Source organism: Oryzias latipes, chromosome 23 (genome assembly GCF_053564925.1).
Source record: "Oryzias latipes strain Hd-rR chromosome 23, Olatipes_Hd-rR_3.1".
NCBI classification, from domain to species: Eukaryota; Metazoa; Chordata; class Actinopteri; order Beloniformes; family Adrianichthyidae; genus Oryzias; species Oryzias latipes.
The window spans coordinates 26,176,160-26,202,836 of record NC_136259.1 but is presented as its reverse complement, the minus strand read 5'-3'; the positions used below and the strand labels follow the sequence as shown (position 1 = coordinate 26,202,836).

The following is a 26,677-nucleotide window of genomic DNA, read 5'->3' as shown; positions in this document are numbered from 1 at the left end:
TGTTCTAAGAGAAGAACATATAAAATGTTTTAGGAGGAGAACATGAAAATAGCTCTTGGAGGAGAACATAAAAAATGTTCTGAGAGAAGAACATGAAAAATGTTGTGTTTGGACTTCCTGTTCTTGCTAGAAAAAAACAAAAACAAATTCTTGTTCCTGCTAGAGAACTTCCTGTTCCTGCTAGAGAACTTCCTGTTCCATAAAGGAGCTCTTTGCATGGACGCTGGGCCAAGAGTAGGTCTGCAAACACATTTGTGCACATCCTCCTGCACGATAAAAGGCTGCTCTGCAGCCAGATGGGAGTCGGGTTACAGATGGAGGCCTGAAACTTGCCCCAGAGGTGGAAACTTTGACGTGTCAGAGTGAACTCTGAATCCTTCATCGTTAGCTGATGAAGAGGAGTCTTTCAGCGCTGCTTTTGCTGCAGACAGAACAGAATCTGAGATACTTCCTGTCTGAGGAGGGTCTGCCTCTGGCTCGTGTAGACTGCCTCTTCATCCCCGTGGCAACATCTCATCGTCCTCTCTGTGGCCTCCTCTTTCCTCCCTCCTCTTTCACACATCATACAGAACCTGCATTTATACAGATCAGTAGATACATATTCATCATTTCAGTCAGACAACAGAGTAAAGACATGTATTTTCACATTCCTTTGGTTTGGCAGAAGACTCCGTTCAATTACCTAAGACAAAATCTCCATAGAAAAACTTTTGGGTATTAAACTACCCCTAACGGAGCTCACAGGTGAAGCTCCGTTGAGAGGAGGGTAGGGCGACGAACGCAGCACTTGCGGTAAAAGGAAGAGAAGGAAAAACTTGCACACCTGGACTTAAATCGGACGCTGAACAGGTGAGTTGATTAAGCTGAACCGCCCGCAGGGGGGAGTAACCGAAGTAAACGCACTGCTAGAGTAGTCTGCCTGAAATGCTCCCATGGTCGCTCACTAGTGTACAGTTCAGGATGGCAGGTGAGGAAAAGGAAGGTGAGGCACAGCCTGACCTTACATCCATGGTAGAGTCTTCGGCATGGACGCAGATCCAAAAAACACAAACCTCAGAAAAGTGGTGCCAGATTTGTCTTCTTGTTCTCTGTGGGTGACGTCAAATGTGCACCGTCCAGCTCTCTTTACAGTCAGTGGGTCTTCATGCATGAGTGGGTCCAGCAGCCCCCCCCCCCCCCCCCCCCCCCATTCATAAACACATGAGATGCTTATATAACACACAGATCCCCTTGTTTGCTATTTTAAGGATGAGCAGCGTGCAGGCCAAACCCACGGCCCCCCCGGCTCTGCTGGGGCCCAACACCAGAGAGCTATTCCTGGAGTCACGGGAGCACATGGAGAGACAGGCCAAGTGACAGATTGTTTGTGGTGGGGGGAGCTGCTGCTGACCCTTCGATCAAACAGTTTCTCAATATACTGTATGATCTCTCTCTCTCTCTCTCTCTCTCCCTCTCTCTCTCTCTCTCTCTCTCTCTCTATATCTATCTATCTATCTATCTATCTATCTATCTATCTATCTATCTATCTATCTATCTATCTATCTATCTATCTATCTATCTATCTATCTATCTATTTTTATATATATATATATATATATATATATATATATATATATATATATATATATATAAATATACACACACAGCAGGAGTTCCTGATTCAGCAGCAGGAGGTGGACGGCAAACACGGCTCCTCAGCTCTGCTGCATGAATTAAAGATGGGAGGCGGCAGCGGAACCAGCAGAGGTTCTGTTGAGCACGGCCGGCAGCCACCTTTATCCACCTTTGTCATGGTAGGGGGAACACGTCAGTGGAAGGGGGGGGGGGGGTCATCTAAGATAGCACAAGGGTAAAGACGTCACGTAAAACCCGACTTACTGGCTGACTCCTGATTATTTTGGGGATAATAAACCAAGAACAGTAAATAATTACTTTAAACATTATTAAGACTTTGCAGACATATAACCTATGTAACTAACTATTATTTATTACATAAATAATGCTAAGCAATTCCATAACATAGCTTATTATTAATGCCTCATAATGCATTATGTAAGATTGAATCATCAGTTGACTACAAACTAATGGATTAAGCATTAGACCTAGTAGTAAAGCGATGCATAAGTGCTATCAATATGTTATTTATGGTTAATTAATGCTTAATTGTGCATTTGTGAATGTTACCCCTGCTGTAAAGTGTTACTAAAATAAACATTGAATGTTATTCTTAGTACCTGACTCATCAGAAATCCTGTTAGGTACAAGTTGATGCAGCAGAACCCAGCAGGACTCCTTTTCACAGAAGCAGCAGGATTAGATTCAGTCATCTCTGTTATCTGATCATTTGTGTTCCTGCTTTGCTCCAAGGTACCGGCACTCATCAAGCACCGGTCCTGAATCTGAAGCCTCTTCCACCTGACCTGGCCCTCATTTTGATGACTGACCCCCGAAGCAGAAGCTCCTCTATGACCTCTCTGTCATCTGGAAGATATAAAGGAGTATACCTCCTTAACCTCCCTGTTTCCCAGAGTGCATCATGTTTGAGAGCAGCCACTCTACGGCAGAGCGGGTCTAATGAGACCCCTGCAGCACTGCGCCCTGAAGATGGGGTTGTTTGCTGTAAAGCTGAGGGGGCGGGGCTTGGAGTGGACTGGCATAAGAGTTCAGGAATGGTTTTTGAGTCATGAAGCGATTCATGCTTATTGAAATCAAACAACAAAACCTTCAAATTCCTCAGAAACGTCCTCTAAGCACAGAAAGAGACACAGGCGTGGCCCCTAATGAACATCCTGGGTGGTCACGTGACTGGTCATGTGACTGGTCACGCCAGAGGGGAACAGATGTGACTGAACCGGATCCTTTAAAAAAAGTTTGTTCTGCCTGGTTATGTTCTAATGATCCCAGAACATGTCCTTTTGAACATGGGAGTCAGTGAGAAAGGACTTTCTTCTGAAAAAACCTTCCCGGTGGTCTTTGGTGGAACTGCAACATCTGTTTTTAACATCTGTGACACGTTTGGGAGCAGAAGGCGGGGCTTCAGTTCATGTCCATCAGCCATTCCTCTCTGGATCGAATTTCTCTGACAAATTTCTCCAAACAAAAGTTCTGACGGAACAATGCCGACCATTTTTAAGATTCAGGAAGTTCAACCTTCAGGACACAGCGCCGCTGAAGCTCTCTGCCTCTAGGGGGCGCTCAAAAGAGCATGAGGTGATGGGAAACTAGGATTCTGTGATAAACGGGAAGAACGACAGAAAGCGTTGATATCATTGACGGTGTATTTGGGTGGCCCTGGGACAGACTGGTGACCTGTCCAGGGTGTCCCCTGCCTTCGCCCAACAGTGGCTGGGATAGGCTCCAGCAGCCCCCTGACCCCGAAAGGGAACAAACGGGTCAGAAGATGAATGAATGGATGTATGAGCAGCAGGTTTCCTGTGAGCTCAGTTACCCTCGGGGAATCCCAGACAGATATTTTTAGAGCGCTGCTCTTCCTCTGAGGGACTCTCCACTGCAGGTCCTGAACGTCCGCACCATTTAATGTGCACGGGCGGGCGCACGCTAAGGCAGAAAATGCAGCAGTTTAGCCTCCTTTGCGTGACAGCTTAAGCAATTAAGGCTTTGGTTAATACATGAGTAAGCTCAACATGGACATGTCCTCCTCTGCAGACCCCCTCCTCTGCTCATTGATGGTACAACCCCAAACATTGGACGAATCCCTGACCTGACGTCACCCGCAGAAACGTTTGGATCAGCAAGCTGAGAGGTGAAAGCAGACGGTGTCTTCTGATGCTGCAGGACCGCAGATTCTGAGCAGAAAAACCCATTTATGAGGAACTGATGCCGAGCAGAACCCAGTTGAACATGAACCATGAAGGTACCCCCTCCATGTGCATCAAAACCCCAACAGTGATGGACCCAAGTCTGTCCGAAAGGAGTCTGCCTAAAGATTGATGTTTCGTTTCATTTTAACTCTGAGTTTCATCCATGTGAGTTTGATGTCCCGGTGGGTGGGGGTGGTGGGGGTGGGGGGTAGATTAACACGGTCCATCTTCAAATGGACAGGAATGTTGCTGGATTACTGGCTTATCCCATTTGAGATCAGAGAACTTTGTGGACTTCACAAAGCCCAGAGTGTGAAGATTAGTGGTCTAACAGCCGCCAGTGTCCTACGGGGGGGCCGACCTTGCTGAACTCTTCACCCTAGTTTAGCTTTTTTCAGGTTCTGCATCAGTAATCATCCTTCTGCTGTGGTTCCACTCAATCCGGTTCTTTCAGGTGCTACACGTTTAGATTAATTAAAGAACAGTTTAACAAAAAACCTAAAACATAAAGTTTTTGGATCCTGGTCCTGGTAAGGAGGACCAGAGTTCTCTTGTTTGGTCCAAATCAGAGTTCAGTTCAGACAAAGTTGGCCTGATGGATGTGTTTGCTCGGGTCAGTGCCTCCTGAGGACAGAGAGTGTTTTCTGTCTGGGTTTTTAAGAGTCTCCAGATTCTTGTATCATCAAACTCTGCTGCAGCTCTAACTGAGCGGAAGTGCTCGACCCTTTTCCTGTTCTGAGCTGCATGAAAGTCTCTGCAGAGCACCGACAAGCGTGCTGCAGGAGAGAAACTTGTGGGTCACAGCGGTGCCGGACTCTGGATCCTGCAGAAGACCTGGTTCCTCTCTGCTCAGGGGTGAAGCTCCTCCTCCTCATCATTAATTCAGCGATGAGATCAGAGCTGACGTTCAGGACGAAAACATCTCTGCAGCATCAGTCATTCCCCCTCCCCTGATAAGTTATGCCACTGAAGCATGATGGGATTGTTTTACACAGGAATCACTTCAGGGCATCTGCAGACAGAGTTACAGGACAAACAAAAGGAAGCAGCTGAGGAGAAACGAGCTCCTTCATACTCTGGTGAAACATGAGATGATCCGTCTGTGTGCTGGTTGGAGCTCCACATCCTCAGGAACAGCCGGACTCCAGCCAGACCACCAAAAGTCAGATGCTGGGTTTCTGGGAACAGGTTCTCTCCAACTTACATTCTGCTCCTCTCAGACCAAGAGCTGACAGATGTTGCGAACAAATGATTGCAATGATCCTGATCAAGATTTGCTTCAGTCGCAGCTCTGTAAAGGTCCAAATCCATGTTCCCTGACCCGTCAGAACCTGCAGACGTCAGTGGAAGAAGGTCTGAGGAGAAGGTGAAGTTCCAAAGAAACCAGATAGATGAACTGAACCGTCAGGCCGTTTGGGTCGGAAAGAACACGTAGGAACCAGATATGATCTCACCGGGGAACCCTTTCAAGAACCCGATGAGATGGTCACACAGAGCTGCAGAACGCAGCCGCCAAGTTTCTGGAGGTCGACTCCAGATTTCCTCTGAGCTGCTCCAGAATTCATGGGAAACGAAAATGGTTTCACAAAAAAATTCCCAGCATGTGTGCTCATCTAGTGGTCGAGCCAAATCCCGCCGCGCAGTGGTCCACTTCACAAGGAGATGCTGCTATGAAACAGATCTGATTCATCATTTGTGAATGAGGAGAACCTGAAGAGCAGATCTCTGCTGGACTCTGAAGAACGGAGTCAAACGGCTGGAAGACGAGATCCTCACCGCAACCCTCAGAGGAACAGAGCAGCTCTGTGAGAACGCTGGAACCAGGACTCACTGCTTTCCTTTTGATCTTGTTTGGTTTGGAGGTTCTGTTCTACACAGGAACCAATGAAGTGACGGAAAAATGAAACGGCAGAACCCTCTGAGACATAGGAGCAGACCTAAAGGTCAAAGTGGGACACGGAGAAGACAAACGTTTTCAAGAAAACAGTTGTTACCATCAACAATAGTATCATTGATCACATGTTGATCATTTTTTTGGCTCAAGATCATCAGGTTATTGATAAGGTTGATTCAATGCACTACAGAACAGAGCAGGAAGTATTAGAACATGAGAAAAGATTCACAGTGGTTAGAATTTAATTCAGTGAAATCCAAAAACAACAAACTGTCCAAACTGTCCTGAAGAACAATCAATAGAACAGACCAGAACTGAAGGATTTCAAACTAAACAACCGTTGCAGCAAACGTTCTATCATTTAGGAGAAAGAACTTCTTAGTTCAATAAAGTTCATAGTGTCTGTATTATTAACGGACTTCTTGGTTCTTCCGTTATCGGGACGGGTTGTGTTTTTCACATACCTGACATGTTTAGACGGACGTCTTCCGTCTTGGTCAGAGTCGTCATCAGGTGGTGGTGTGTGACGTTTATAAAAACAGATGATTGTGACTGAGTGACCTGTCAAACTTTGACAGGCGACTCCGCCCCTTGATGTCCGTTTGCTGCTAGAGGATGTTGCTCAAGGTGAGAGAGAGCTGGAAGGCCCCCTCATCCTGGTTCATGGAAATGTGGGCTCGCTTTCGGATCTCCACCGCCTCCAGGATCCATCTGCGGCGTCTGTTGTCTTCAGTGCGGAGGACTTTGGCCTTTTCCCAGTCCATGATGTGGTTTTCTTGTTTGCAGTGGTCCGTTATTGATGATTTCATGTTTTCTTGAGATGCCTGTTGTCATCTTGCTCTTGTCCAAAAGACAAGATTGAACAAAATAAGAAATGCAATGTCTTTATGAAATACCATGTCACACGTGCAACAAAACATACATCGGAGAAACAGGGCGCGCCTTCATCACACGAAAAACAGAACATCAAAAGGAATGCGAAAAGGAAACAAAGAAAAGACTAACAGAAGAACCAAGAAGTCAGAAAGAACTTCTTTTTGTAGACTATAAGTTATTGGATGACCATTTTTCAGTTAAAAAAAACATACCATTTTTTGCACACGAAGGTCGCAGTTCACGTCCAGATCACCTGACAGTTTGAAATAAAGTGCAGAAACAGAAAATATGGCCTCTTTCTCCATGCTTTAAGATTTTGTAGCAACATGCAATGTCTGTAGAATATCAGTGAAGATGATTCATGATGTGGAACGTGTGGGGAGTTGTTCGCATCAGTCATCAAATGTTTTAATGTGTCCCTTTCCAAAGAAACCACTAAAATCCTTCAGCAGAAGGTTTTCACAGATGAGTCAGGAGTTTGAATTCATCTCGGCTCAAACGTTTGTAAATTTAACACGTTTTTCAAAGAACTTGATTTTCCATGTGAAGGAATGGCGTCTCCTCAAAGTGCAGAAACATTCCAGACGCGTGGAGCCACAGTTCAGTCGTTTATTTAACATACTTAGTAAAAACATAAAGCCTTGTTTACTTTGATAATCACATTTCATCAATCATTTACAACATTGCAGAACATAAAAAGGCCACATTAAATGTTGTTGAACTATTATTATTATTAATCAGAACAATTCTGATATGCATATTCGGTAAATAGATCTAACATTTAATAGAAACAGCTTGTAGTTTTTCATCAATTTAACCTCATTTTGGTCACACAGAGACACACGGACACTCAACTGAACAAAAATAGTTCATTTTCACTCAAAAACAGAGGCTTTTCAGACAGAAATGTTTGTCTGGACAGAAGCAGGAAACAACAGGATGAACAGCTCAGGTAATAATCAGGAGTAAAACGTTTTTAACTTTTTGGAAACAGTTTCTTTGTATTTAAATCCAAAAGTGTTTAAGCTTTCATTTTTTCATCATTTAAATCATGTAAAGTGTAACTAATATTTGAATTTTCATGATCATCCCACCCTTTCTTATTCTATTTCTGGGGTTAAAGAGGTCTTTAAAAAAAAAAAAAAAACTTTTCAGAACTTTGTAGACCTGGAGAACCCACTGGGTTATATTTGGCAATTTGTTTTTTAAGACCCAAAAATGAACAAAGAAACAAACAAAAAATAGTCAAATGAACTTTAAAGCTCAGAAGAAAATCGTTTCCGGGTTCTCCAGGGTTAAAATATTTTTTTATTCTAAAGAAAAGCAAAACAACAATTTATGTAAAAGTCTGTAATATAACAGCTTTAGAGATGATTAATTTATACCCATAATTAAAAACAAAGTAAAACGCCCTGTAAAATATTGGACTGTAAATGCCATTAAAATTTGAATTGAATGTTTCCAATGAACTTATGTTACGTTTATTTGCTGACACATAACTGAGTTCTGTCCAGGTTTTTATTGACAAGGATTTGTTTTTTATCTCTATGCTCAAAAATCCCCCTATAGTCTAAAAAAAAACCCAAAAAGATCTTAACTATTAATTTTTTAAAAGTTGTTTGTTGGCTATTACGATGCCCACAAGTGTTCAGAAATGTGTCGGTGCAAACATGTCTGTCTCTGGTTTGTTGCAAAGGGTTTCATTATTTACTTATTGCATTCTCTAAGATTATCTGAGAACAAATGCTCAAAGCAGATCCTAAGATCAAACATTTATAGCTGAAAATGTCCTCATGACATCCGTGTCCCCACTTCCGTGGTGAGCTGCCACATTCAGGTCCTCACAAGACCAGGAACACACACACACACACACACACACACACACTTACTTCAGTACACATAACAGTGCAGGAAACGTTCAAGACAACAGAAATGAACAAAGTGCTGCTCTCAAGTTTTCAAACAAAAAGATTGCAAAATAAATATACAAATAAATAAACATAAACCGTCCATGAGGGCAAATAGCTGCAAGCTTTACATCCTTAGAACCTCATATTTACTGTCCTCATCACATTTCTGAGATTAATTCAACAATTATGCGTTATTCTCACTATAAAAATAAGTTGTTATTGTTTTTACAAGGCAAAAAATATTCCAAAATAAATCAAATAGTTTGATGATAAAATCATCAGCAGTCTTGTCCTCATTGGGGTTCTATAATATTCAACACTTTATTCCTCTTTTTCTTATCCGGAAGACTAACTATACATTCATTACATGAGTACATAATTACATGACTTTATGTTCTCCCATCCATTAGTATGTATTCATACCATGCAAATATCTTCCATCCCTTTGATTATTGAAATGACTGACAGGAACCAAAACGATGAGGTCATTAAGGCACCATGAGGGTTAATGCACAGATAACAGAAACATCATCTTTGCTGAGGATGATTTTCATTTGACTTATTGCTTGTAGATGAATAATTCAACTGGATTTTCTTCATCCTTTCCCAAACACTGAGCTGAGTCCTGGTTTCTGATCTGGCTCTGACTGAACTGCTGATGTTCCTCTGGAATGGATTTCTTTTAGAACCGAAGGTTGGTTCTGACGATGGATGGATGGAGAACTGATGGAGTTTATCAATTCGGATTCTGGAGAATTTCCACCTCGACTGTCTTGTGAGAAAAATAAAACTGGATTAGTTATAGAAACGTATTTTAGCGTCCTATTTCATGAGGAGGATGTTTCATCATCTGACAGTTAGATATGGAGGCAGTTCATGTCGCTGAGATAAAACAGAATAATAGAGACGACCTCAGCACTTTTCTTGATTCTTTCTTCTTTGCCTCTCAGCTGTGAATCATCCAATCAAAGGTTTTTGAAACGTTTTTCCTCCAGAAATGATTTGTATTTAAACTCTTAGCTGAAGATCTGTTTATTTTACATCCAGTCACTGCGGATTCTGCGGACTTTGTCGCATATTTTATCCATTCGGTTGAATCCCTTCTAGCTGACTGAAGCTGATCTGCGATGAAGATGAGGCTGAGGAAGACCCTTCTGATGTGTCCGTCATGAGAAACCCTAAATTATCAAAAGATTTAATCTGCAGACTCATGACCCTGAAAGAGATCCAGCGGGTTCGGAGAACGATGGATGGAGAAAATCTGAAGATCAGCTAGAAAGGAGCGATTAGCTTCCACGTTCCTGCAGACAGGAACCGTTGAGCCTCAGCAGCACCGGCGCCCAACATGCAGGACTGTGAGCGCGGCGGCTGTTTCTGCGCATTAATCATCAGTCACAGCTCATCAGTCAAACCGGAGCCCTCTGGCTGCAGAGCGGAAGCAGCTGACGGTCCGGACGCCGCCTTCAGCGGCGTGTGCAGCGGAACCATCACGCCGTCTCCTTGACAACCTGCAGCTCTCACCAATAATCAGGTGACTTTAGACGTACAGGTGAGTCAGGGAGCAGGAAGTGTCCTCCATTTGGTTCTGGCTCGTCTACCAATGATCAGAACTTTGACGCGTCAGAAGAACCCTCCAGTTTGTCAGCACCAAACGAATTTAGGATGGATTCACTTTAGGAAAAGTCCAAAAACCTCCCAAACACTTGAGATGGCGGCCGTTCTTCTTCACTTCACTGCATGTTTCGTTTGTTTTCATCCTGATGCATCAAACGTCACTGCATCAGGAGGAAAGTGGAAGTTTTCCATCCTGGCATTTGTCTGTTTTTGAACTTCTCTGCTGGTTTCTTATCAAAGAATCATTTGGACTCATCTGAGCTGGTTTGGTTTATGAGCAGGAGAACCAGATGGATGAACTGATGTGTGACCGAAGGACCTCTTAGACTCAGGGGTTTTCTCTAAGACCCCTTTGTAGGATTCATGAAAATCCTGCTGTGGCGCCACCTGCAGTTCATCTCAGGACACATTTCTGCAAAAGTTAAACTTTAGTTCATTTTTTATCATAAATGTTTGGCTAAAAGACCTCCGAGCAGCAGGACGCTGCTCCTAAATCACCTTTGATGAACTTTCTAGTCAGGACAGTGAATGTGCAAAAAATGAAAAGACCTTTTAGTCTGAGGACAAATGCAGCGTTTCAGCGTTTGCAGATGTGATGCTGCTGGAGCTGTGGTCCTGCATGGTCCAGCATGGTCCAGCATGGTCCAGCATGGTCCAGCATGGTCCTGCATGGTCCAGCATGGTCCTGCATGGTCCAGCATGGTCCAGCATGGTCCAGCATGGTCCAGCATGGTCCAGCATGGTCCAGCATGTTCCAGCATGGTCTTGCATGGTCCAGCATGGTCCAGCATGGTCCAGCATGGTCCAGCATGGTCCAGCATGGTCCTGCATGGTCCAGCATGGTCCAGCATGGTCCTGCATGGTCCAGCATGGTCCAGCATGGTCCAGCATGGTCCAGCATGGTCCAGCATGGTCCTGCATGGTCCAGCATGGTCCTGCATGGTCCAGCATGGTCCAGCATGGTCCAGCATGGTCCAGCATGGTCCTGCATGGTCCAGCATGGTCCTGCATGGTCCAGCATGGTCCAGCATGGTCCAGCATGGTCCAGCATGGTCCTGCATGGTCCAGCATGGTCCAGCATGGTCCTGCATGGTCCAGCATGGTCCAGCATGGTCCTGCAGGGATGCAGCGAACTTTCAGGCTTTAAAGCTTTTGTTTGAAAGAGCCAAAACTGAGGTAGATGGAACTGATACGACAGATCTACAGCATCCTGATCAGAAACATTCAGATGTAAAAAAGGATGCATGTGAGCCCCCGCCTCGGTGTCCCGCGCTTCAACATTCGTCTCAGAGCTGCTCTGTTTTCAGGACAAAGAAATCCAAACAATCAGAAAAATCTACAAAAGAAGGAACTTTTTCATAGAAAAGATGATAAAAATAGAGATTTCAGAAGGAGTTTCACACACGGATGAGCTGCTGTTCCTGAGTCTCCTCTTCACAGGCTCCGCCTCCCCAGCATGCAGAAAAACCACAGACGCCGTCCGCGTCATCTTTGACGGATTGCGAGGCGGAAACGCTTCCATTGGTGGTTTCCAGACGGTTTCTCTGCCACTTCAGTCAGAGGTCAAAGGTCAGAGACTCACGGTTCCACGTTTCCCTAAAATCTTCATTGAGGATCGGTCGTCTGTCACCTTTCCAGGTTTTGCTCCGTGTTTCTGGGTTCTCCTGGTGCTGAATGTTCTTCACCTGTGAAAACAAAAGAGAATCGGCTCAGAAAGCCCACAAAGTTCACTTCCTGCTGGTCCGGTCCGGTTTCTGTGGGACCAGAGAGCATCTCAGCGGGTACATGCTGGACTTTAAGGTTAAATGTTGCTTGGAGAGCATGAAACCAACCAAAGGCTTCCTTTTGAGTGACGCCTGGATCAGTGAATCCAGGATCCTTTCATGTCAATCTGCAAAGAAAGGGATCAAACTTCCGTTTGTTGGTGTTTAGTTCATCCAAAGACAAACTGGAGTAAACGTCTGCTGTCCCATACTGCCCCTGCTGGCCGCCTTCACACTACACCTTAAAGTCCCTCTGATCTATTTGTTCCCAGAGCTCTGTCAGTCATGATGATGCTGTTTTTAACCAAATTTAAAAACCTGTGTTGTTTTCTGGGACATAGTTTCTGCAGAGCGGCAGGAGCTCATCAGAAATTCACCTTTAACCCTTGTGCTATCCTATGACCCCCCCCTTCCATTGAGGTGTTCTCCCTACCATGACAAAGGTGGATAAAGGTGGAAAGATTTCATGTAATCCATGGACACCAGTGAAGATCACAAATCATTGAAGAAAAAAGGTTCAGAGCACTGTCTAGTGGGTCTAGATGACCCACCTCCCAATGTTAAAGTGTCTAGGATAGAACAAGGGTTAGATTGTGGGCAGGACTCTTAGCATGGTGTGAGCCTGCCCTCATTTCCCATCATTTATCTGTTTACATTCTCTCCTGCTAGCTTACAGCGCCTCATTCCCCTCTCTAACATTAGCGGTGCAACATAAACAGCAGCAACATCACATCTATCCATCCGTCCGGTTCTGATCCAGATTCCAGCTCAGACCAGGAGAACAAAGACGTTCATGGATCTGTTGGTCTGACAGTGGGTGATCAGAAAGGGGCGGAGCAGGAAGGCTGTGGCTCCGCCCAGCGTGTTTTCTATGTCACAAATACATTTATTTTCCAAACTACATTTTTGTCTGCTGCTGATTCACAGAGGTTTGAACTAAAAACTAAGAAATGTAGATTTAATCTTGATTTTCTTTCTAAATGTTGTCCATCATCAAAAACAACATGTAGGTTTTTAAGAAGAATTATTAATATCTATTTGCTCACGTTTGGACTGTTTTGAACTCTTTTCTTTTAGTTTTTGTCATCGTTCCATGTTGTTTTGAATGTGTGACACATTCAGCTGCTGCAGGAAACTCTGGCTTCTTCTTTGGGTTTTTATAACTTTAAGCTGCTTTATGTTGACAGAAAAACTTTAAATCCGTTAAAAACGTGGAGCTTTAAAGAGCTCAGCGTTTCTGCAGATTTAATCCACTAATTTTGCTGCTAGCAAAGCAGTTTTAGCATTTGTGTTTATTATTCTGATGTTTTCTGGTTTATTTCATCTCTTTAGCTAATTCCCCTTTTTATCATTTGCTGGTTTTCAGGTTTTCAGCCTCTGCTAGTTTAGTCTGTAGAAATAGTTTCTGCCTTTCCTTTAGTTTGTGAATCCTCTCTTCTGCTGTCGGCAGCATCTTTGGGTCCAACGTCTTCCTGCTTCATCCTGTTTTCTCTGGAAACGTGTTTTGTCTGATCCTGTCATGACTAACAGCAGCGCTGTCCTCCTCCTCCTCCTCTTCAGTCACGTGCTGAGGAAGAAGAGCCTGGACAGAGGGCCACTACCTGTTTCTGTTCTCCTCCAACAGCAGCAGAGGAGCAGCAGCAGGAGGGTTTGCCGTCACGTGACCTTCCTAACACAACTCTAAATTAAGGCGGCGCCCCCTTGTGGTTACATGAAGAAACAAAGCTAGACTCCTGCTGCTTTCAGCTCAGATCTCTGGTCTGACAGAAGAGGACGCTTTCAAACCAAAACATGTACGACTCCAGAGTCCTGATGCAGCAAAAACGCCCTGATTATGCTCCCTCCACCACCGTGTGTCACTGTTAAAATGAGGTTCTGTTGGAACTCTGGTCTCGTGTTTCGGTCCATTTTTGTCCTGTCAAACAGAAGAGTCGGAGACGAAGCTCCGCTTTCCTGGAGGCTTCAGGGTGGATGAGGCAGAAATGCTGAAGACCTTCAGCTGCTTCTTTCCCTCATGGAAGCAGTGAAGCTGAAGGTTCTGGACCAGAGTCCAGAAGCGGTTCTGGACTCTGGTCCAGAACCTTCTGTGTTCTCCTTGATTTCAGATGAAACCTGGAAATGTTGCTTCCACCTGACTCTTCCCCCTCTAGTGTGAAACCATGAAGGAACGACGGAGGGAGCTGCACATCACAACCAGAGAAGACTCTTCAGCCTTTCGTTGCTGCAGAATCTGCGGTTGTCATGGAAACAAACAGGAGGTTCTGGGATTTTTTCTCATCTCTGGAGCTTCACTCCTGCATCTGAGGTCCGGCAAAGGTCCCGTCTGACGGTTTGGGGCAGTTCCCCACAGCAGGCGGTGCCGGTCGGGTCAGCGGCCAGGGAGTCTCCGCTGTGAGGTGATGCATCTGTTGCCATGGTAACGGTGTGGGGCCAAGCAGCTGCTGCTGGTGACAGCTGAAGGCTTTGTGATTCATCAAGCGTCTGTAAATAACAGCGATCTCGGCGAGTGCGGCGCACGTCTGGGGCAGACGCCTTTATGGAGACGGACGGCGTGCGGACGCAGAAGGCATCGCTCGCCGCTGCAGGCCGCTCGGAGCCTGACCTCGGGTCAAACAGGAAGAGGCCGAGATGAGAGTCCAGACCAGAGCAAACTTTGGATTCTTTTGGTTTTTATGGAGATGAATAGATTGTTGTTTATGTGTAAACAATGATCTCTGGTGTGAACAGGTTTTCATTTCATCTAAATCTTCATCCTCCTTTACTCTGTTTGTCTGTGGAGGGGGGCTTGCTGCTGCGCGGGGGGACCACTAACACAGACTGTCAGAGTGCGCTCCCCGTGCACGGAACCACGAGCCCCCTCCCAGGGGAAACCTGTGTACCTGCCTGCATGTGTCCAACCAGCACCACACGGGGGGGGGGGGGGGGGGGGGGGGGGGGGGGGCTGATGAGCTTCAGAGGAAATCTGTCCCACATCCGGACGGGTCTCTCTGAAAAGCTGTGGCAGACTCCGCCCACTTCATGTTACAACAGAACTGGTCCAGAGTCTGCAGAACAGAACCACTGTGTCACCCCCCCAACAGCCTCAAGATTCTACAACGGACCTGTCTGAAATGGAGCGGGTTACTTTGGGGTTCTGGTTGTGGACCGTAGAGGAACCAACCAATGGAGAACCTGAACGAGCCGGACTGAATAGAACCAGAGTTTGTCATCCGAACCTGTGGTTCTAATCCTCTCTGACCTCATGGATGTGGTGACCGCTGCAAAGCTGCTGCCCCCTGCAGGCCCCCCACGGTATGACACGAGGTTCTGTAGCTCCAGAACCCTGAAGGTCTGTTTTTATGGTCAGATTGTTTTGGGTGAGTCTTATGTTCTGGTTCCTCTCTCATACGGTGGATGTTCCTCAGGTCCAGAACCCTGTTGGTTTTTGACGATCTGATCTTTTTGTTGTTTGTGTTGAGAAAAACCATGAAAGCACCAACAGTAGTTTGGGAGAAGCTCCTGCTGCATTCAGGGACAATCAGAAAGGGAGAACTCTAGGTTGGAAAACTGAACCCTGAGACCAGCAGGAAACATCATTTCTGCTTATTACAACAAAGACAAGTGTGAGGAGGGCGGGGCGTTCTGCTCTGACCCGGTTCTATCATGTGACAGAGCCCCGCGCCCTCTTTTACAAAAGGTCACTTGTAGAAAAATGTTTGGGACTGATTTATTTCTACTGACGTTTGAAGCCTGAACACCAACTTTGACTTAGTTCTGCTGCCCTCTAGTGGCTGAACTGAGACACAGACACAGATGAAGAGCAGACTCACTCACCTGAGTGTCATCAGAACCCGTCCCGAGTTCTGGTTCATCTTTGCGTCGCTCAGAAGATCCACCAGCAGGAGTCCGCAGGTTCCCCTCCGTGGTCCAAACATTTACCCACAATCCATCAGTCTGAACAACTTTTGTAACTTCCTGCAGGAATCATCCAGGTGAGGAGGAGGAGCTTCAGGGTGTTGGAGGTGAGTAACTTCCGGAAACATCTGTCATCCAGCTCAGAGGCCGATTTAAAAGCTGAAGTTGATTTTAGATGAGTTTGCATGTCAGGTTTTAACCTCTGTAGGGGGCGGAGCTTAATCCAAACTTCTGATTGGAGTCTATAATCTTCAGGTACGTGGAGATGAACTGATGACAGAAATGTTCTTGCTTACAGTCTTCTAATCATTTTCTACAATACCTAATGACATTTTAAAGGCTGTTTATTTTTTATAATTACTGTAATTCTAAAACGTAAAATTTAAAGACAAACTGCCTTAAAAACATTTTCAAAATAAAATGAGGTCATCATTTTAATGCTAAAAGTTTTTGTCTCTTATGGATTCCCATAATAAATAACAGGATGACTTTTTTGTTTGGATTTCAAAATATCTTCTTAATACCAAAATAAAAACGTACTATTTAAAAAAATACATATATTGTTGTTTTTTCCATACATTACAGCACAGTGTGATTGCATTATTTATTTAATCTGTTTACTTTTTTCTTGCTTTAACTCATTTGTTGTTTGTACAAAATAAAAATAATTAAAATGTAAAAAATAAGACTCTTGTTTGTCTCTTTTGTGTTGCCGTAGCCTGGAGCACAAAACCACAGTTTTATTCTTGCAGTTTTAGCTCATTTTTTCCTCAAATATCTGTTTGTGCGCATCCTTTATGATTTTAACCTGCAGCCGCTTCTTCTCTTTTGATTCTGTTCTCCTGGATTTGAGGCTGGGAACCAGGAGCATCTGGAGGACCTAATCTGTCGGATTAGAATCGTTTTCCAGGAGCTGCAGATGCAACATGGACGCTTCCACAACATGGAGGTTCGCGGCTTCTGTGTTCCCGCCGCGTCCTTCATTTCTGCGGCAGACGGTTGAGAATCGTCTGGAAGGTTGCTATAGAAACTGCTGAAGACACGCAGCGTGTCCTGACGGCCACACGGTGGCGCTGCTGGTCCGGGGATGAGCTCCGTGCAGCGCTTCGCCCCGCGCTCTGCCTCACAGGCTGATTGCACAGTGGAGATGAAAATAAAATCTGCCCTCAGAGGGGGTATTTCTGGATCTGACCCCCGCTCTGCTGCATCCAGGAACAACAGGTGTGCACGCGCAGCCACGTGCATCCCCGTAAGGTGAGAGGGATTTGGTCCCGTGAAGTCTGGAGCGCACGTACCCTTAAAAACCTGATGCCGGGGGGCACGTGCGCGGATGAACCGAGCATGAAAGACAGTAAAGTGCTCCATAAGCTAAATGTTTCAAAGTCTGGATCTCCACGAGCAGCAGTTCCACGCGGGTCCGGTTTCACCTTATCCATGAAGGCGGGAACTGTGCGCGCAGCTCGTGCGTAAAGGCGATCAGACGTCGGTGAGCGCGCCTTTGTGCGGGCTGCAGTTGGTGTACTTGATGGAGTCTGCGTCCTCGGACCGGGACAGCGACGCTCTGCTGTCGCTCCCCTTCAGGTCTCCGAAGGCCGGATGCTGCTGGCCGCAGGTCACGTGCGTGTACTGGAACTGCTCTTCGTGCTCGGTCTCGCGGTGGTAGAAGTAGTTGAAGTTGGACACGATGACCGGAACCGGCAGCGCGATGGTCAGAACCCCCGCGATGGCGCACAGCGAGCCCACGATCTTCCCCCCGATGGTGACCGGACACATGTCTCCGTAGCCCACCGTCGTCATGGAGACCACGGCCCACCAGAAGGCGTCGGGGATGCTGGAGAAGCCCGAGTGAGGGTCGTCGGTCTCCGCGAAGTACACGGCGCTGGAGAAGAGGATGACTCCGATGAAGAGGAAGAAGATGAGCAGCCCCAGCTCGCGCATGCTGGCCTGCAGCGTCTTCCCCAGGATCTGCAGCCCCTTGGAGTGGCGGGACAGCTTGAAGATCCGGAAGACCCGGACCAGGCGGATGACCCTCAGGATGGCCAGAGACATGGCCTGCTGGCCGTTGCCCTGGTGCTCCGCCAGCTCCAGCCCCAGCGTGATGAAGTAGGGCATGATGGCCACGATGTCGATGGTGTTCATGATGTTCTTGAAGAAGGCGGGTTTGCTGGGACACGCCAGGAACCGGACCAGCAGCTCGAAGGAGAACCAGATGATGCAGAGCGTCTCCACGATGAAGAACGGGTCCGTGAAGGGGTTCGCCCGGTCTGCGCTGGCGGTTCCGTTCACGTAGGGCTGCGCCTCCAAGTCTCTGGCGTCTTCCCTGAACTCCGGTAAAGTCTCCAGGCAGAAGATCACGATGGAGATGAGGATGACGAGCACGGACACGATGGCGATGCCGCGCGCGGCTCCGGAGCTCTCCGGGTACTCGAAAAGCAGCCAGACCTGCCGCTGGAACTCGTGCTCGGGCAGCGGGCGCTCCTCCTCCTTGATGAAGCCCTCGTCCTCCTTGAAATTCTCGATCACCTCCTCCCCCAGCTCGTAGAATTTGATCTCCTCCATGAAGATGTCCACCGGCACGTTGACGGGTCTGCGCAGCCGCCCGCCGGACTGGTAGTAGTAGACGATGGCGTCAAAGCTGGGTCGGTTCCGATCGAAGAAGTACTCGTTCCTCAGCGGGTCGAAGAAGCGCATCCTCTTGCGCGGGTCCCCCAGCAAGGTGGCGGGGAACTGCGCGAGCGTCTTCAGCTGCGTCTCGAAGCGCAGCCCGGAGATGTTGATGACCACGCGCTCGCAGCAGTCCTGGTTCTGGGCCGGTTCCGGTTCGAACACATCCTGGGCTGACAGCGCGGCCAGAGCCACAGTCTCATCCAGGTTCTCCGCGGGCACCACTGTCATTTTCCCCCCCAGACAAGGGCGCGCGGGCTCGGCGCTCCCCCCTCAACTCCTCCGCGCGTCTTTGGAAAGCAGCTGAGCGCGTGTCCTTCTCTTTTGGCTCGTGGCAGCGTCACGTCTGCGGGTGGGCCGGTACCGCTGGCACGCTCGTGCCCCCCTCCCCTCCTCTCCGCGCTCACCTTTGGCGTCCGCGCGCTGCCGTGCCGTCTGGACTCTGGCGCTCACATCCGCTGCATTTTAAGCAGGCTTCGCCCGCGCGTGTGCGCGCTCTCTCACTGAGGGAAGGGGACAAAAACACCCATTCACACACATATGCTCCAAATTGATCCCATCCAGCTAATCAGGAACGCGCATGGGTGGGACGTGCGCGCGTAATGAACCTGTTGTCTATTGGCGCGGGTTCAAGGTTATCACCCAGCTGCTGTTCACGCAGAAAAGCAGAGTCGTCGTGCAAAATCGAGTCAGTCCACGCACGCCACTTTCAGTTTCACGCAGAAATCCTCAGTGGATCCCTACGGGTTTAGTCTGCTCCTGCGTCCGCGGAGATGAAACGATGCCGCCTCTGAATCCCGCCTAGCAGGTCGTGCGTGACCTGAACCGCAGGCGCCTTCCTCCGCGCACAAAACACCTTCAAGCCAGCGCGAGGTCAGCGCCGCCGCGCGCGCAACAAGTAAAGAGGCAGCAGCGAAAGAAGCGCGAGTTTCTGGGCTGCAGCTCAAAGCTGTGACGCGTTTTCCCGAAATAACCGGATTTCTCCCAGAGCCGCAGGAAAGTTCCTTTTCCCATGGAGGGACTCCAGGGAGCTGCGGCGGGAAGGAAGGAGGACAAGCAGCTTCTGTCTGAGGGACAGACCCTCAGGAGAACAGAACCACATCATCAGCAAATGGAGGCCTTCGGGTTCTGGATCTGCGGGTCTGAGTCTGATGGAAGTCCAGGGGTGTCTCTACGGAATGCAGGTGTCTCGGGATTCCTCTGGGGTGTGTGTGTGTGTGTGTGGGGGGGGGGGGTCTAAAAAAGTTTAGCCGTAAACAGACAAAAGCAAATCAAACCGTCAATCATTGTAAAAAAAACTCCTTAACTCCTACAGTGTGAGAACAGAAATGATGTCCTGCATTCTGGGCTCCGGTCACGACATTCTGCTCTCTTCACCTGTGATCATCGACTCTAGTCTCCAAAGTGTCTTTTCTCCATCTTAAAAATATTGCAAAGCTCCGCCCCTCACCCCCCCCAGCCTGAAGCTGAAAAACGGCCACGCCTTCATCTCCAGACTCCACGGCTGCAACGCTCTCCTTGTTGGAGCCTGGAAAAGCGTCAGCACATCCAAAGCCGCACGGCCTGGGTCCGGACGAGGAGACGCAAACGTCACTGCCGTTCTGCAGTCACCCGTCTCCCATCCCTTCCAGAACTCATGACGAACTCTGTCTCCTCACCCACCCATGAACTGCCCCGCCTCCCTCAGTGAGGTCCTTTCCCCGCACGCCACTTCACGAGTCCTCCGCTCAAACGTCACTTATGCCTTCACAGACCAAAGACCAGGCTGACCACAACGGGGGGCAGAGCCTCTCAGGCTGCTGCTCCTGGACTCTGGAAAACCTCCCAGAATCCCTCAGAGCCCCAAAAGCCTGAACACCATTAGAAAAGCCTGAAAGACTTTCCTTTTTAGCACTTTTTTGTTCTTCTTATTTGTAAATTGTTGTTTTTGCTGCTTTATAATTTAGCACTTTGAGGGTTTTTTTTCCGAATGTAAAGCACCTTCTTTCAAAATAAAATGTGTTTAATATTCTTATTGTTTTGCAGGAACTCAGACAGAAAACATCCAAACTGCGTTCCGTTGTTTCCTGAAGGACTGATAGAATCTGTTCAGAAAGAATCCAAGAGAATCTGAGCATTAAAACAAGAACAGAACAAAAGTCTCACTCGGTTCTGCTTTACAGAGGCTCCTTGAAGTGAATTCCTTCGGTAGTCTGGAGGTTCACAGCAGAACCCGGTTCCACTGAGGAACAAAGCGGGATGTTCTTCTTCACCGGGTTCAGAGACGGTTCCATTTCTAGGGATCCAGCTTCGGTTCTGTCAGCAGACGAGGAGTTTCCAGGATTATTTCAGAATCAGGCGTGTCCTAAAGTCAAAGGTCCTTCCCCGACGCACAGAGATTCCTCCCGTTTGATTATGGATCCTCTGATGGTGTTCTGCTCCACGACTCACCTTTCTCTCAAACTCTCACCTGTTACCTGTTCTGATCAAGACTCACAGAAACATTTTTATGCACACAAAGAAACCCGCAGTCATTTCATAACTGTAGCCACTTGTGAGGCATGGCGGCAGGAGTGTCATGATGCAAACCAGCTCTGCTGCCATCATTTGAGTTGGTGGTTTTTGGTGTAGCAGAAAATTCTGATTGAAACTGGAAGAAAAAGCTTGAAAACGCAGAAGCAAAAGTCTTGGATCATGTGAAGGTCAGTTTGAAGCAGCAATGAGGCTGAAGAGAAGGACATGTGGAGGAACGTCAGACTGGAGATCAGGAAGTTCTTTGCTTTCTTTGATTCAACCATCAGAACTTGAGGGGGGAAGCTGGACCCAACCACCTCCTCCTCAGGTTGCTCCTGGGCTGTGGGAGAGGACATGGGGCACCTCACTCCTCTGGCCTCTGGACTTTCCCAGCGCCGGCAGCTTGTCATGATAACGGATGTTAATGATCCCGGGTTCTGAACCGCGCAGTTCCGGGTCACTTCAAAGGCACAGATGAGGAAAAGTTCCCAGATTTCTCCAACACGGAGCCAGTTCATGTCAGGCCTGCAGTTTGGAAAACAAGGGTTCTGGCTGGGATGTGGACCGCGTCACACAGACCGGAGTTTGAACTCAGTCCTGCAGGTCTGAGACCAGGAGCTTCATCTCAGCCTCTGCAGGTCCACGCGTCAGGCCGGCTCCAAACCACCTGCCTTCAGACGGTTCGTCTGCTCCATCGTCAGACAATCCTCATCCTGTTGGGACATTTTTAAAGGTAACAGACGTTTGGTAAGAAAAGTTTGTGTTTGACAGAATGAGGCGAGTTCGGGAAACTCCACACCGCTTTCAGACTAGGAAGCACAGCAGTGGAGGACTGATGGTCGCGGCTTCTTCCTGAAGTCCTTGAAGTCGGTGAGGTGAGGTCCTCTAGAAGAGTTTGGATTCTGCTGACCCGGCAGCAGGTCTGCAGCAGAACTAGCAGATAGAAAGGAACCACGGTTCTGCTGTTTTCTTCTCATTTCATTCCTCACATCTTTTTAGAAGGTCGATGGAATATCTGATATGTTGATCCTAAAAAAACATCTCTCCAAAACAGAACAAAGGTGTGGGACAGGTGTGGAGGAGGCGTGGTCCTGTGATCCGTCCAGGGGGAACCAACAGAAGCTGGATGGGAGGAGTTCCAGGCTGCTGTTCTCTCGGCTGCAGCTGCTTCTTTCTGGCATTGATGTTTGATCCAGTTTCCTGCAAATGCAGAACTGTGGGACGACTCTGAGACAGAATCAAAGGAAGACAGAAAAGATACGCAACCCCACTCCAGCAGCAAAGACTGCTGGGAAATCACCAAATGTTGATGATTGACAGCAGGGATTTAAGGTGTCCTTGTTTCTGCTGGAGTTTAGGAACAACTGGGGACAGAAAAAAGCTCTGGTGGTTCCAGCATGTTGGATGCTGAAGCTGGCTGGATGGATGGATGCATGGATGATAGATGGATGGATGGATGGATGGATGGATGGATGGAAGGATGATGGATGGATGATGGATGAGTGGATAAGTTCTTTCTGATCTTCAATATTCATTCTAATAAATCAGAAACCGAAACATTAAAAATGAAACAAATCAATCAGAATATCTGCAGTTCCTTTAAAGACCTCTGGGGTGGAGGCTGAATTTTCATTCACCTTAACAGCCGTTCTGCTTGCTCCATTCCTTACAGGGATCTTCCATGAAGTTTTAGAATTTCAGAATAAAAGCTTGGATGGAAGGGTGGGGGGTGGGGGGCTCAGTTACAGTCAGGAGCCTCGGGCGCCGGCATCACACCGGCGAGCTGATGTTTGCTCCTCCTGCAGTTGGTTGAAGGTGACCTCTGCTCCCGTGGGGGGGGGGGGGGGGGGGGGGTGTCTGTGACTCTGGCGTCCTGGGGTACTTTATGAAATTACACTGCAGCTTCCCAGCATGCCATGTGCTGCCTTTGTTCTGTCTGCGCCTCAGCGGTTGACACGCGTGCCGCTTTTGACATCATGAAATATGATCCCACGCTTTGTGCAAAGTCAGCAGGTTTCTGTTGAGGCGCAGTGAGAGCGAAACACTCAGATGAAGGAAACCCGGGAGGCTGAGAAGGTTGATGTTTTATGATTAGGTTTCATTTTTCAGAGAAAAAGTTCCATCTTTCCTTTTTATGAATCCCATCGTCTCATTTTCTGGCAGCAAAGTCGTGTCGTTCAAAGAAACTGAACAGTTTTCTGGTTTTCTTGTATGGAAGCCTGAAGAGGACATGTTCAGAAATCGTTTAATATTGTTAAAGTTATCCAGACAATAAGGTAAAGTAGATCATTAGATGAAAAGTTTGTTCTGCAGAACATTGGAAAATGTTTCCAATAAAGGTTTCCTCTTCATCAAAGGTCAGAAAGGTCAACCTCGCATTCATGATGAAGACATCAGATCAAAATCACATTTGCAACGTCCAATAAGAGTAAAAGACACAATAAATAGAGTGGGCGGAGCCAACGCGTCACCCAACCTGCAGGTCAGACCGTCAGTGTGTTTCCATGCATTTTAAAGGGTTTGGGGATCAGAATGATGGTAACTGTTCCTAAAGACAGCTGTGTGTTAGAGCATGGTGGAGGAGGTATAGTGATATGGCCACTCCTGAAATGAGGGTTGATCTGCTTCATTTGAACTTTTCTATCTGCTAGTTTTTGTCGTGTGTTATTTGCTGGTTTAAAAAAATATTCAAGAGGGAACTTGATAAACTAAACAAGGAGGACTGAAACCACAAACCCCAAACCTGAAACAGATCCTGAACTGTAGAAAACTGAACGAGCAGATCTGAAGCCAAAAACTCTTCCAAGTCCAGAGTGAGGAGACCAGAACCAAAGACTGTGAGCTGACAGGCGTTCTCTCCACTTTTCAGCAGAACTTCCTGATCCGATCATCCTGACTGAGCAAAGACGGGTTTGGGGGAGTTTCTGTGGTTGTTGGTTTATCTTTAGCAAAGGAATCAAACACAAGTTGGAGATTTTTAAGAAAAGAATTGAAGGATGGATACTTGAGGAAACCGAAGTGGTGCTGAAACACATCCTTGAGGAACACCCCAGATTATTACAGCTGGAGTTCCGCTTAGAGCGGTCGGGTTCTAAAGAAGGTCGGTCCTCTGAGGGTTCCAGCAGAGACTTCTGCAGAAGACCAGGAAGATGGTCCAGAGTGCCCCTCAGTGAGTGTCCTTCATCAGTCAGGGGGGGGGGGGGGGGGGGGACGCTCCTCGCCGGACGCCACCTTCAGCCCTGCTGCAGTTATAAAAAGCTTCTCTGCACTCCCGGCCGTCGTCCTGGTCGACCTCTGAGCGGTGTCCGCGCGGTGACACACAAACAGAGTCAGCAGCTCCGGGCTGCTGGGAGGAAGGTGTTCAGATCCATCACCTCCACCACACAGCTGCTGCGGAGCCATTGTTTCCACAGGAAGCTGCAGCTCTGCTTCCTGTCACCATGGAGGGCGTTTTGTTGGAGGCTCCTTTTACAGCAGGAATCGGTTTGGGGCTTCTTCCTGTTTTTACATTTGAATTTACAACAGGAAGAGCGATTTATCTTCTGCTTCAGTCAAGCCCTGACTTCAAGTTGTCTCTGATGGGACCTGCTCCAGGATCCTGGATCCTGGATCCTGGATGCTCTGGAATGATCTCTGCTTGTTTTAAATCCAAACAGCTGATTCGGTTGGCTCTAAGACTCCTGCTCGTTCCAGACGGGCCTTCAGGACCATCTCAGAGGGGGCGGGGTCATGTTTCGGTGGTAGGTCATCGAGTCCAAAGAAAGAAACTTGGTTAGAAGCGAGGCATTCACTGACTCTTTAACCTTCTGCATCCTTTAGGATCTTTTCCATGTGTCACTGGACGATCCTGAAATCTGTTATGGGTTAAAAACCATCAGTTAAACTAAACAAACGTCTGGAACAGGTTTGGGGGGAGGCGTGGTCCTGTGATCCGTCCAGGGTCAGCCTGCTCAACAGTAGTTGGGATAGGCTCCAGCAACCCATGACCCCAAAAAAGATTCAGTGAGTTTGGGAGATGGACGGGGGTTTGGATCAGAAACAGTAAAGTTTGGTCATCGGTTCTGTAATAATTGTCCAAGTTTCTGGGTGAAAGGCGCCCTGCTGTGATGAAACCACAGCCTTCATGGGAGTTGGCAATACTTTGCTGTTGCCATAGCAACACATATGGCGCCGTGAATGTTTTTAGTAAAACAAACCAGCCTCAACCTTGAACAGTTTTGTTTTGAATCAGATGATATTCTCTACTGTCTGGCAGTGAGATGGCATGTTTGAAAGGTTTCCATAGCAACATGGTGACGTCAAAGCTTTCAATAGCTGCGCTTACATGGGCAAAAGAAAAAATGCGTCATGTAAACACGCCGTTCGGAATACTCTGCCCCCATCAGACTCGTTCGGATCAACATTTCTTTCCTATGGAGATAGGCGGTTATGCCGATTGTCGATCCGATTGTTGTTCATGTAAACGGTTCACTCTGATCATGTGTCACTTCTGCTCTGGTTTAACGTCATGCATAGACGGTGTTTGGCTCCAGAGAAGCTTTGGAGCTCAAACAGGACCGACCGGCTGCTCTGCGGAGGCCCGGTGAGAAGCGCCGCCCCGCCCCGCCCCGCTGGCTCTTTGTGTTTGAGGGGAGGAAGGAGGCTTTGTTACGTGTGCGTTTTGTTGTTTTGTTACGTGTGTGAGACTTTGGACTGCGATCCGACCGGCCGCTCTGGGTTAGCGTCTGCCGGACTCAGGAGAACCGTGTGTCTGAGCAGAGCTCGGGCCGCCAGCTCACACAGCTGCTTTGGGGCGGCGTGTGAGCTTCAAAGCAGAAATGTCGCTCAGACCTTAGAAACCGTTCAAACAATCACCTGGATTTGTGTTTCCAGTCGTGTCCCGCAAAATAAAGGCTGATGTTATTCCCACATATGAACGTGCCACCAGGATGCAGATTGCAGCATTTCCTGCATGGATTTTGTGTTCATCAAACAAGGCTAATGTTGTTGTTAGCACGTGTCAGCCTCTCCTGACCCTGGCTTCATAATATTCATAACATTGATAAAAGCACGTTTAGAAGATTATCTGGTATATTACAGAGCTGCTGCATAAATGTATATGGCAGCTAGGTTGGTTTACTGAGGGACTCATTTCCTTTATCTGGTATTATCAACACTACTGAGCATGCCCAGATGATTCATTCTGACGAAAGTGAGACCATGTTAACGTTTGTTCTAATGGGAAAAAGGTTTTCTGGGCCTTTTTCTGTACACGGGTGAATTTTAACCCGACCATTGATCCAATCAAGATATTTTGCCCATGTAACCACGGCAACTGACTTCCCACATCTGCAGAACCATCTGAAGAAAAGACACGTCTGTCAGAGGAGCCTGATTGGATGTTGCGTACGGGTGAAAGGTCACCTCCACCGTCAGACGAGTGCAGACGTTTGAGGATCCAGCATCTCCACTGACCTCACAGGTCACTGGTTCTTCTGCTCGGGTTCTGGGCTCTGGTTGAGGAGGTTCCATCGGATCACAGAAGCTCAGTGAACCGGGCCGCCGCCAGCGTTTCAGTGGCTGTGTGGTAGAGTGTCTGCCCTGAGACTGGAAGGTAGTGAGTTCAAATCCATGGTGGAGTCATAGCAAAGACTGCTTGACACTCAGCATGAAGGGGTGGCATGGGGGGGGGTTAACGCACCAAATGGTTCCTGCAGCTCACTGCCCCCCCGGTTGTATCAACGTTCTATGCATTTTGACACCGCTGGT

General features: G+C 47.5%; 1 protein-coding gene across 2 annotated transcripts; it reads right to left on the bottom strand.

Annotated features, from left to right (window-relative positions):
* Positions 1–7,186: 7,186 nt before the first annotated feature.
* Positions 7,187–20,120, bottom strand: LOC101167693 (shaker-related potassium channel tsha2). Of its 2 annotated transcripts, XM_078942065.1 has the most exons (3): positions 15,692–20,120; positions 11,746–11,800; positions 7,187–11,665 (listed from the first exon to the last, which is right to left on the bottom strand). In XM_078942065.1, exon 1 carries the CDS (start codon positions 18,665–18,667, stop codon positions 17,249–17,251), a length of 1,419 nt encoding a protein of 472 aa, XP_078798191.1. In that variant the 5' UTR covers positions 18,668–20,120; the 3' UTR covers positions 7,187–11,665; positions 11,746–11,800; positions 15,692–17,248. The 2 variants fall into 2 exon arrangements, with proteins under 2 accessions (XP_078798191.1, XP_004087025.1); XM_004086977.5 differs by having other exon boundaries at positions 7,187–11,800.
* Between the last annotated feature and the right edge of the window lie 6,557 nt (positions 20,121–26,677).